The 12,341-nt window shown below is 37.4% G+C and overlaps 1 protein-coding gene across 1 annotated transcript in view; it reads right to left on the reverse strand.

Annotated features, from left to right (window-relative positions):
* Window positions 1–493: 493 nt before the first annotated feature.
* Window positions 494–12,341, reverse strand: part of LOC115222868 (glutamate receptor ionotropic, kainate 1-like) — a 119,558-nt gene continuing 107,710 nt past the window's right edge. Inside the window, exon 5 of the mRNA XM_029793234.2 lies at window positions 494–664. Within this exon, the coding sequence (XP_029649094.2) occupies window positions 494–664 (171 nt within the window). The remainder of the gene's footprint in view (window positions 665–12,341) is intronic.

Consider the following 12,341-nt stretch of genomic DNA (forward strand, 5'->3'; position numbering starts at 1 on the left):
ATTTTTTATTCAAGTAATATTTTTGTGTAAAATCATTTCATTTGCAATAGTTGTGTTACTATTGAACGAAAGGATTTTTGTGTGTACGTATCGGATACCAGCAAAAAAAAAACTTGAGGATGATTCGTGTAATAATCGAAAAAGTATATAGTTTTCAATTATATATATATATATATAGATATATATATATGTATATATATATATATATAGTGTGAAAATGATTTTTTTCTGCTCAGTCTGAATTGTTTTCCCTTATTGTTTTGGTTTATTTTGATTTGAAATTCAATTCGTAAACATTAGTTCCGAAAAGAAAACAAAAAAAAATTGAGTAGAATTTGGTGATGCGTTTAAATTTGTCTTCACAGTAATAATTAGTAGGAAAAAAATGCATTGATACCGGGGTACGATTTCATGCGACTCGACAACTTGTCTTGACCGCAAAAACTATGAACCGCTTCTTGGATCATATTAAGGTAATACATTGGGCGTTTTGTCATGTGTTCATGTCCTTCGTTAAAAACGAATTCTGACCAGAGGTCAGAGGGACGAGTTGATGGTTGTCTAGCCTAGCGTCATCTGATTTTGTCTTGCCATTTTTGCGAGATGAACCCAAACAAGTAATAGCGACTCTCAGCTCTTGTGATACTTCGGTACAGAATGGCTGCTGCAAAAGTCAACAGAGAAAGAAAGAAAAAAAGAAATTTAGAATTAGATTACATTCAAAAAACATTTAAATATGTAAGTTTGTATGTTTAAAAACAAAACAACATTTAAACATTCGTAAAACAAATAGTTGTTCGAAATATATATATATTATATGTGTGGTGTGTGTGTGTAGACATATATATATATATATCATACATACATATACATTCATACATGCAAGGATATATATATATATATATATATATATATATATATATATATATATATATATACATATATTATATATATAAGGATAAGATTGTTAATTTAAAATAAAATAACGATCTTATCAAGTGGCTAGCATGGAAAAAATAATTATTAAAATTATAAATTAGTGTATCTATGATATACCACAATGCTGAAAATAGCAACCATGATCTGACTCTAAAACCCCCTTCAGTATCCATATAGCAACACGGAGAGAAAACAGAGACAAGATGAAACTAGTAGAAAATTGCTGTCTTCTCTCTGTGTTGCTATATGGACCCTTAAGGTGGTTTTAGAGTCAGATCATGGCTGCTATTTTCAGCATGGTGGTATCTCGTAGATGCCCTAATTCATAATTTTATATATATATATATATATATATATACATATATATATATATATAAACAAGGATATAAAATGTAGGCTTCAAGGCAGTGACAAATTTTAATAATATATTAGTTTAACGCATAAATGGAAGTTTCGTAGCATTTTATTTTCGGAAGTCCAGAAGGGCTAAGTGTAATTTTACATTTTCTTTACTGTTAGTGATACATTTATTTATTATTTCCCTATCTGATTCTGATTCTACTTATTTTAATATCTTAAGTATAGGTTGCACAAAACTTTTAAATACTAATCGTTTCAGTGATATACGATTTCGAGCACGCACTATAGATGGTGAGCGAGTGCTTTGAATATATAATTCATGAAACATCAAAAGCTAATGCAGCCACAAAATACAAGTTATTAAGTGATTACTCGCGATATATTATTTTTATAGTTCCGGACAAGTATGAAATGGCGGTCAGTGAGTATTGTCATATTTAATGCATAGAGTATAAAAAGTCGAAACGAGCAGTAAATTCGTAGTAAGAGTAAACACACTAACTGAATAACACCGTTTGTTTGTATTTATCTTTTTTCTTTCTTATTTACTATAGCAAATACGGTAGTTAATTTCGAACATGGTTTCATTTTCCTTTACCATTTATTGGTTTATTTATTAGCCGGAATACACCCTTCCCGTAACAAACTAAATCAACAATGAAAGTATTATTGATTAAACATACAAAAAAAAAAAAATTATAATAAAAATTCAATCCATGAGAATCGGATATTTTACGAGAATTAAATATAACAGAGGACAAATATTATGGGTGATTAGGTCTGGGTTGAAAAGGGTAAACATTTGAGAGTTCAACGTTTCCGAAAGTGATTGGTTCTCATTACAAAAAAAATAGAAGGAAAAACGATGAAAAAAAAGAGTTTCATAGAAGCATTGCTTTGCGAGGGAAACCATATTGCAAATATGAGACAATAGTGAGTAGGACGAAATGTAATTTTCATCTTTAGAATGTTACACAGTGGAAAAAGACTTAGTAATACGATGTGAAGAAGGAGATTCCAGGAAGTTGATATATGGGGTTGAAGATGGAAAATGTGATATCAAAATCAATGTAGTACAGACCGAAAACTGTGTAGAATGTTGATTGTTAATAGCAAACGGAGATAATAGTGATACGGTTATTGGTGTAACTACTATAAAACTAAGAGTGGAGGCGCAATGGCCCAGTGGTTAGGGCAGCGGACTCGCGGTCATAGGATCGCGGTTTCGATTCCCAGACCGGGCGTTGTGAGTGTTTATTGAGCGAAAACACCTAAAAAAAAAAGCTCCACGAGGCTCCGGCAGGGGAGGGTGGTGATCCCTGCTGTACTCTTTCACCACAACTTTCTCTCACTCTTACTTCCTGTTTCTGTTGTACCTGTATTTCAAAGGGCCGGCCTTGTCACTCTCTGTGTCATGCTGAATATCCCCGAGAACTACGTTAAGGGTGCACGTGTCTGTGGAGTGCTCAGCCACTTACACGTTAATTTCACGAGCAGGCTGTTCCGTTGATTTGGATCAACCGGAACCCTCATCGTCGTAACCGACGGACTGCTTCCACCATAAAACTAAGAATTTAGAAGCTTCGAGAAAGTGAAATATTTATGAGAACAGTGTATAACGAAACAAATAATTCTATAAATAATAACGTGTAAACATTAGGTTAAAAACACCTGGATAGGAAAAGAAGAAGGCTGTCCGTGAGACAAAAATTTGGAGATAAAAGCGGTCAACCGGATGAAGGATTTGGCCCATTGTCTCCAGGAATCATTATGGTATACTACGAGATCCTATCTTTCTTAGAGGCAACTGTCGGTGAGGGAGTGTAGAGTATAGCAAAAGTTTATGATTTGAGACTTGAGCGGTGTTTGATATTCCAGGAAGAATAAAAATAAGTCGAAGAGGTTGAGGATTAGGCAGGCGCTGTGTGTGTATGTATGTGTGTGTGTCTTTGATTTAGGTTCTTCAGCCGAGAGAGAAAGGCTCAGTTGTGCTTATAGGGATATGGGTTGGGAAGATGTAGGGGGAATGAAAGTGGTAATTCGACAATTGATAATAGAGAAGTGTGTTGCAGGTACAAAGGAATTGGTGGTTGTTACGAGACAATTAAGGCGGCGAGCTGGCAGAAAAGTTAGGACGTCGGGCGAAATACTTAGCGGTATTTCGTCTGCGTTACGTTGTGAGTTCAAATTCCGCCGAGGTCGACTTTGCCTTTCATCCTTTCGGGGTCGATAAATTAAGTACCAGTTACGCACTGGGGTCGATGTAATCGACTTAATACCTATGTCTGTCCTTGTTTGTCCGCTCTGTGTTTAACCCCTTGTGGGTAATAAAGAAATAGTTTGTTACGAGACAATTGGTGGTTGTCCATTGGAAACCTCAACGTCGTAACCGACGGAATACCGGTTATATGGTAGAAAAGTTGATGAACATCATCTTCGTTATATAGGTCAAATCGCATTGCCACTAATTTTATGTTGACTAATTTCATGATGAGATCATGGCGGTGGTGAATGTGAAGGAGAATATACGGGCAAGCCAGGGAAATACCGAAGTCATTGAAACACTTCGAAATATTGGATTTATTCAAATTTGTAGTTAACAATTAGGTATAGGAGCACTCCGTTGGTTTCGACGATGAGGGTTCCGGTTGATCCGAATCAACGGAACAGCCTGCTCGTGAAATTAACGTGTAAGTGGCTGAGCACTCCACAGACACGTGTACCCTTAACGTAGTTCTCGAGGAGATTCAGCGTGACACAGAGAGTGACAAGGCCGGCCCCTTGAAATACAGGTACAAGAGAAACAGGAAGAAAGAGTGAGAGAAAGTTGTGGTGAAAGAGTACAGCAGGGTTCACCACCACCCGCTGCCGGAGCCTCGTGAAGCTTTAGGTGTTTTCGCTCAATAAACACTCACAATGCCCGGTCTGGGAATCGAAACCGCGATCCTCCGACCGCGAGTCCGCTGCCCTAACCACTGGGCCATTGCGCCTCCACAGTTAACAATTATACCATAGGTAACAAATATACCATAGTCTGACAACCATTTATGAGTGATTTACAGAAAAAAAAACTATATTTCTTTTTTATATCTATTTCTAATATGCAGCCGATTAAACCTTGTTTCAGCAATGAGAATTGTTATTTCTCTGACGCAAACTGCTTGGTATTGTATTCGCCTGTAGTATGAAGTGGCGGTGTGTAATTTGCTGCAGCTTGGCTGGTATTTCTAACAGAATAACGATATGAAGATTCTCAAATCGGTTAACGTCAGAGATCGTAGACTCCCTGTGGAGTTACATTCTTCACAGTGTTAGTATCACCTATCTAGTATGATATATTGTGTTTTATTAATTTGATTTTTTGATGAAATCTTGTCTGTTCAGTAAAGCAAAACTAATGTGTCAAACAGAATTTAGTCTTTTCATCAAATACTTCATCATGGAAAGAAATTTCGGTATGAAGAAGTTTTGGTTATGCTACGTTAATGAGAACGGAGATAACTAAGCAGCAATACACAAACCAAACAAAAAAAAAAAAAAAAAACAAACATATAATGAAAAAGACTACTGCAATTTCAAACTTTGCATTATCGTTGATCATCCTAAATTAGCTTCGTATTGTAACAAAATAAAGACAAATAACAAAAATAAATTATGCAAATGATAGAACTTCACAGATTAACTCTTGTGGTATTAGCTCATTGGAATCTAGTCGCCTACATGTACAATTCCCAGATGTCTAGCTCTGATATATTCCCCTGAAGTTATATAATACAGACATCGTATGCATATATATGCGTGTGTATATATGAGAGAGAGTGAGAGACGGAGAGAGTGTATATATATATGTGTATATATATATATATGTGTGTGTGTATATATAATATATATGTATATATATGTGTGTGTGTATATATAATATATATGTATATATATGTGTGTGTGTGTATATATATAATATATATGTATATATATGTGTGTGTGTGTATATATATGTATATACATATATGTGTGTGTGTATATATATAATATATATGTATATACATATATGTATGTGTGTATATATAATATATATATGTATATATGAATATATATAATATATATATATATATAAATATGCATATATATGTACTCATATATATATACACAGGCGCAGGTGTGGCTGTGTGGTAAAAAGGCTGCGAGCTGGCAGAAACGTTAGCACGCCGGGCGAAATCCTTAGCGATGTTTCGTCTGCCGTTACGTCTGATTTCAAATTCCGCCGAGGTCGACTTTACCTTTCATTTTTTCGGGGTCAATAAATTAAGTAACACTTGCACACTGGGGTCAATATAATCGACTAAATCCGTTTGTCTGTCCATGTTTGTCCTCTTTGTGTTTAGCCCTTTGTGGGTAGTAAAGAAATAGGTATTTCGTATGCCGCTACGTTCTAAGTTCAAATTCCGCAGAGGTTGACTTTGCCTTTCATCATTTCGGGGTCGATAAATTAAGCACCAGTTACGCACTGTGGTCGATATAATCGACTTAATCCCTTTTTTTTGTCCTAGTTTGTCCTCTCTGTGTTTAACCCTTTTTTGGGGCAATAAAGGGATAAGAAGCTTGCTTCCCAACCACATGGTTCCAGATTCAGTCCCACTGCGCGACTCCTTGGACAAGTGTTTTCTACTATGGCCTCGGGCCGACCAAATCCTTGTGAGCGGATTCGGTAGACGGAAACTGGAGGAAGCCCATCGTTCACCTCCCGTGGACTGTTGAAAATTTTTTGCTCCCTCTTCCTTCCACTTCTGCTGTATTCTCACGTTTTTTGTTTTCTTTTGCTTTCTTTTTTGTTTTCTTTCTAAACTTTCTGTTTATTTTTCCATTTAATTTACTATATATATATATATATGTGTGTGTGTGAGTGAAAACGGAGAAATAGAAATAAGACAGAGAGGGGGATAGAGGGAGAGAGAGAAAGCGATAAACAATTTCATTTCAGTATTTGTATACTCTCTTTTACTTGTTTCAGTCATTTGACTGCGGCCATGATGGAGCACCGCCTTTAGTCGAGCAACTCGACCCCGGGACTTATTCTTTGTAAGCCCAGTACTTATTCTATCGGTCTCTTTTGCCGAACCGCTAAGTGACAGGGACGTAAACACACCAGCATCGGTTGTCAGGCGATGCTAGGGAGACAAACACAGACACACAGACACACAAACACACACACAGACACAGATATATATATATACATGTATACGACAGGCTTCTCTCAGTTTCCGTCTACCAAATCCACTCAAAAGGCATTGGTCGGCCCGGGGCTATAGCAGAAGACACTTGCCCAAGATGCCACGCAGTAGGACTGAACCCGGAACCATGTGGTTGGTTAGCAAGCTACTTACCACACAGCCACTTCTGCGCCTGTATAAAGTTTTATTTTTCGATATTTCATTTATAGAAAGGCTAAGAGTTTTCCGGAGGGATTTGAACGCAGATAACAGAGAACTAAAGTGAATAACACCTCTACTACTCTGTTGAACTCTCCCAATTCACCATCTCATCTTTATAGGCTCATTAGTCTCATAGGTGTTAAAAAATAATGACGACTGAAGTAAAAGGAGTAGAGTGAAGTAATAATAAGAATATTAAGGTTCCTTCTGGAGTCATATATATTCATAGGGCCGGTTTCCTGGTTTCCATGGCGTATGTATTCCGCACCTTGATGCAGAAGCGGTGTGGAGGCGCAGTGGCCCAGTGTTTAGGGCAGCGGACTCGCGGTCATAGGATCGCGGTTTCGATTCCCAGACCGGGCGTTGTGAGTGTTTATTGAACGAAAGCACCTAAAAGCTCCACGAGGCTCCAGCAGGGGATGGTGGTGATCCCTGCTGTACTCTTTCACCACAACTTTCTCTCACTCTTACTTCCTGTTTCTGTTGTACCTGTATTTCAAAAGGGCCGGCCTTGTCACATTCTGTGTGTCACGCTGAATATCCCCGAGAACTACGTTAAGGGTACACGTGTCTGTGGAGTGCTCAGCCACTTACACGTTAATTTCACGAGCAGGCTGTTCCGTTGATTCGGATCAACCGGAACCCTCGTCGTCGTAACCGACGGAGTGCTTCCATCCCCAGAAGCGGTCTATCAAAGAATTACTCCTTTTTACCTGCTGAGTGGGCGGGAACAACGTGAAATGAAGTGTTTTGCTCAAGAAAAACAAAGCGTCAGCCGACTCAGAAATCGAAATCATAACCTTGCGATCATGAGCCCAAAACACAAACCAGTAAGCAACACACCTACACAAAGTAATAAAATATTCTATAAAAAATGTTTTCGACTTGAAATAGAGGGGTGTGTCAATTCATCTAATGAATTAAATAAATATATCATATATCAGTTATTTCAAATAAAAGCGTTACGTTTATAAATTATATAATGGGAATATTAAAGGCTCTTAATTTGAATGAAAAACAGGAAATAATATAATATTTCAACCCACACATCTAAGTAACAGTATCCAGTTGAACATAATGTTACTTTGCCGAGCACGCATCAGAAAAAAAAATGTGGAAGCACTCCGTCGGTTACGACGACGAGGGTTCCGGTTGATCCGAATCAACGGAACAGCCTGCTCGTGAAATTAACGTGTAAGTGGCTGAGCACTCCACAGACACGTGTAACATTAACGTAGTTCTCGGGGATATTCAGCGTGACACAGAGAGTGACAAGGCCGGCCCTTTGAAGTACAGGTACAACAGAAACAGGAAGTAAGAGTGAGAGAAAGTTGTGGTGAAAGAGTACAGCAGGAATCACCACCATCCCCTGCCGGAGCCTCGTGGAGCTTTGAGGTGTTTTCCCTCAATAAACACTCACAACGCCCGGTCTGGGAATCGAAACCGCGATCCTATGACCGCGAGTCCGCTGCCCTAACCACCTGGCCATTGCGCCTCCACTAAAAAAAAAAATATTCGTTTCATGTCTTAATGCACTAAGTCCATCCAGATTAAAAATCACTTCCCTTCTGCCTGATTAAATGAGACAGAATATGAGTTTAGTACAGGTAGTTTTTTCACCGACCCTAGTGATCGCTAAGTAAAGTACCTGTACTTACAATCTCCTTAAAATTGCTGGACATGTGACTGTGGCAGAATGTGATATGTTACAAAATTGCAAGACATGATCCGAGTTTAAATTTCGCCAAGGTCGACGTTGACCTTCATCCTTTAGGGGTCGATAAAATAAGTACCAAATGAACAATGGGGTCGACGTAATCGACTTATCCCCTCTCCTAAAATTGCTACCCTAGTGGAGAAACTTGAAACCATTAGTATTATTATTATTATCATTCAGTAGTTTTATTTTTATAACGTGCTTTTACTTCACTACCGAGCGCAGCTCTGTGTGCCTTGGGTATGTGCTGTGGTTTGTTGTGATGCTCTTATTTTCACTGTAATGAAAGTGTTTTATGTAGGATGTGTGCAGTGCCTAGTAGTGCAATTTTCTGTATGTTATATATACTTGTTAGTCTTGGTGTTTTTGTTATGTATTTGTCTGAATATTTTTTTTATCATGCCTAATGCACCTACTATGATAGGAATTGTTTCTGTTTTTAGATTCCACATTCGATTTACGTCTATTTCCAGGTTTTTGTATTTTGAAAGTTTCTCCATTTCTTTAATATTGACACGTTGTCAATATTATTATTATTATTATCATTATTATTATCATTATTATTATTATTATTATTATTATTAAGAGGTGGCGAACTGACAGAAATGTTAGCACGCCGTGCGGAATGCTTAACAGTAGTTCAAATTCCACAGAGATCAAAGTTTCATAGGTTTGTGTATGTGTATTTTTTTACACTTTAAACTTTATAGCTAAGTTACGAGGAATGTAGAATCGGGCTATTGCACTTTTGTAACTCGATTTCGTATTAGTCGATTGACCACTAAGAACGGAGAATAGGAGTTCATTTGAAAGGGAATCTTTCGTGCACAGGTAAAAAGCCGTCTACCACACTGCACAATCACCAGAACAATGATCAGAAAATTTAATAGTAACATCAGTAACGACATCAACAGTAACAACAGTAGAAGTGGCAGCAACAAAGGCTGGTGCATGGACAAGTATAACGATGAAAATTTGTTGTGCTGGAAGAACATAACCCAATAATGAAAGTGAAAGCAAAATTCAAACAGAGAAATTTAAGTTGGGAGAGGGTTGGGGTTCCTAATGCGGTGAAACTTCTGGCACTGGATGGGATCCCCGATTTATATGTGTTTATGCGTGCATATGTGTGTATTTTGTATGTGTATATCACGTGATCACGTGACCGAACAGACCATCAGATGTTTTACACATCGCTGGACACAATGCATTCGCATTGTTTTTTTAGCCTTCGAATGACGCCACCCCGCTGGCTAAGCGAGCAGGCCAACAGAAGAAAGAGGGAGAGAAAGAGTGGTGAAAGAGTACAGCAGGGATCACCACCCCCTGCCGGAGCCTCGTGGAGCTTTTAGGTGTTTTCGCTCAATAAACACTCACAACGCCCGGTCTGGGAATCGAAACCGCGATCGTGCGACCGCGAGTCCGCTGCCTTAACCACTAGGCCATTGTGCCTCCACGTATATGTATATATCATACGTAAAAGTGAGTTATAGAGCGTAATGAAAATAAAGTATAATACCAGAAGCAATAAACAGACATGTACAAAATAGCAGATGATATGGATACATACATACATACATACATACATACATGCAAAAACCACCTGGTTGTTGATATTGAAATTCCAATGAAGGAGCCTTGGATCTAGGTTAGAAACCGGTTCTTTCTCTATGTGCAAGAAATCTTGAAATAAAATGAATAATGACATACATACATACGTACATACATGCATGCATCCATACATAGTCGTGCTCAATGAGGAGATTTTAACTGGAAATGTGTCAGGCTTGAGAAAGACGGGGAAAGTATGTGTGTGTGTGCCTGTGTGTCTGTGTGAAAGAGAGAGTGAAAGAAAGAGAGCTGGCGTATTGAACTACAAAATTGGTATTACGTACACTGACGTATTTATTACAGAATGGAATCAGATTTGACAGAACCAGCAGAAGAGCCTCTATATGGTCAATTAGCTTGCTAGATATAGTAGATGACTGAAATCAAGTTTGACGTCTTAAAAAGGACTTAAAGTGCACAGTGGACATTGTAATGCCAGACCTACGAAACTGATGGGAGTATCATGGATGGAATACATTTGATTTTCTATTTACGAAATGAGAGCATTCCTGGAAATAAACAACAGCAAAATCAATTTTGTGGCTTGTTGGAGGCAGAAACGAATGTACTTATACAAGTAAAATTGATGAGTGCTTTAGTTTGGAATGTGGAATTCAATTTTTCGGGATGGATTTGGAATAGAGAAGTGTGAACTGATTTCAGATGATAAGTTTATAACAACCCAAATATGGAAAATGCAGCGAGAGAATTTGTCGTCTGGTTACTATGACAATAATATTTTTGATACACTATTTCGGAATTAGAATTCGTTATTAAACCCACATAATCAAATATAGTTAACTCATATTTAAAAACGATGTGATGGAAGCCAGATGTGGCAGATAAGACGTCAAGCGAATATAGTAACACGGTTTTTCTTAAATACAATCGTCAAAACTTTTCTTTATTTAAACTAAACGGTAACTGTTTAAATTACGACTGGAATTGCTCAAACATTTAACCATTCAGACTATTTTGTCGAATATAATTCTTATTAATTTTGAATTAATTATGTATTACCTCGTAGTTTGGGGAATTCAACGGTATGTTTGTTTATAATTAGAATGCCTTAGTAAGGTAGGTGTTAGAGGCGAGATCTGGCTGGGTTTACAATAAAACAGTAGGAATTTTTGGTTCGGATAATGCCAGTTGCAAATGTTAATACAAATTCAAGGATGGTCTGTTAGGTATACAACAGTGGTTCCCTACCCTGTTTCCCTATGGACCATTTCGATACCTACTTATTTCTACTGGATAGTCATCGCTATTTGAACTGTGCAAAAATATTAAAAAATATTCCATTGTATCTTTATAAAATATCATTAACAAAAATATAGGCGTAGGAGTGGCTGTGTGGTAAGTTGCTTACTTACGAACCACATGGTTCCGGGTTCAGTCTCACTGCGAGGCACCATGGGCAAGCGTCTTCTACTATAGCCTCGAGCCGACCAAAGCCTTGTGAGTGGATTTGGTAGACGGAGTCTGAAAGAAGCTCGTCGAATATATACGTATGTATATATGTGTGTATGTGTGTATATTTGTTTGTGTGTCTGAGTGTTTCTCCCTCCAACATCGCTTGACAACCGATGCTGGTGTGTTTACATCCCCGTACATTAGCGGTTCGGCAAAAGAGACCGATTGAATAAGTACTAGGCTTACAAAGAAAAAGTCCTGGGGTCGATTTGCTCGACTAAAGGCGGTGCTGCAGCAAGGCCACAGTCAAATGACTGAAACAAGTAAAAGATTAAAAGGTATTTAAAAAATATAAATTATATATTTAGAAATAGATGTAATTTATTGCACGTAAATTTTAACAACAAAGTATTATATGCACCCAAAAGGGTCATATGAAACAGGAAAAGTTATATGGATCGCAAGGGTTATTTTGGGTCCGGTAAGAATCACTGTTGTAGAGTGTAGTTCAGTTTTCAAAAGGCGAATTGTTTTGAAATATCAGTACTTTCGGATAAAAATTGTAGAATCGTAATAATGGTGTGAGAAAAATCCAAAGATATTTCCATTATTTAGTTGACCTTTTATCATTCATTTATAGAGAAGTAAAAAAGAATATGACAGAGGCGCTTATATTTTACTAATATACAAATATGAGATGTCACGCATGGAATGTCTATTGTTTTATATTTACTAAATGAGACCATGCCTGGAAATAAACAGTGAGAAAAACAATCTGATATTTAGTGGGAGCCAAAATAGACAAAAACCGGATGAGATTTCCACGTAAAAACAAAATAGATAGTTCACTAAATATTGTCAGAAGATAACGT

This window comes from Octopus sinensis, linkage group LG21 (genome assembly GCF_006345805.1).
Source record: "Octopus sinensis linkage group LG21, ASM634580v1, whole genome shotgun sequence".
NCBI lineage: Eukaryota > Metazoa > Mollusca > Cephalopoda > Octopoda > Octopodidae > Octopus > Octopus sinensis.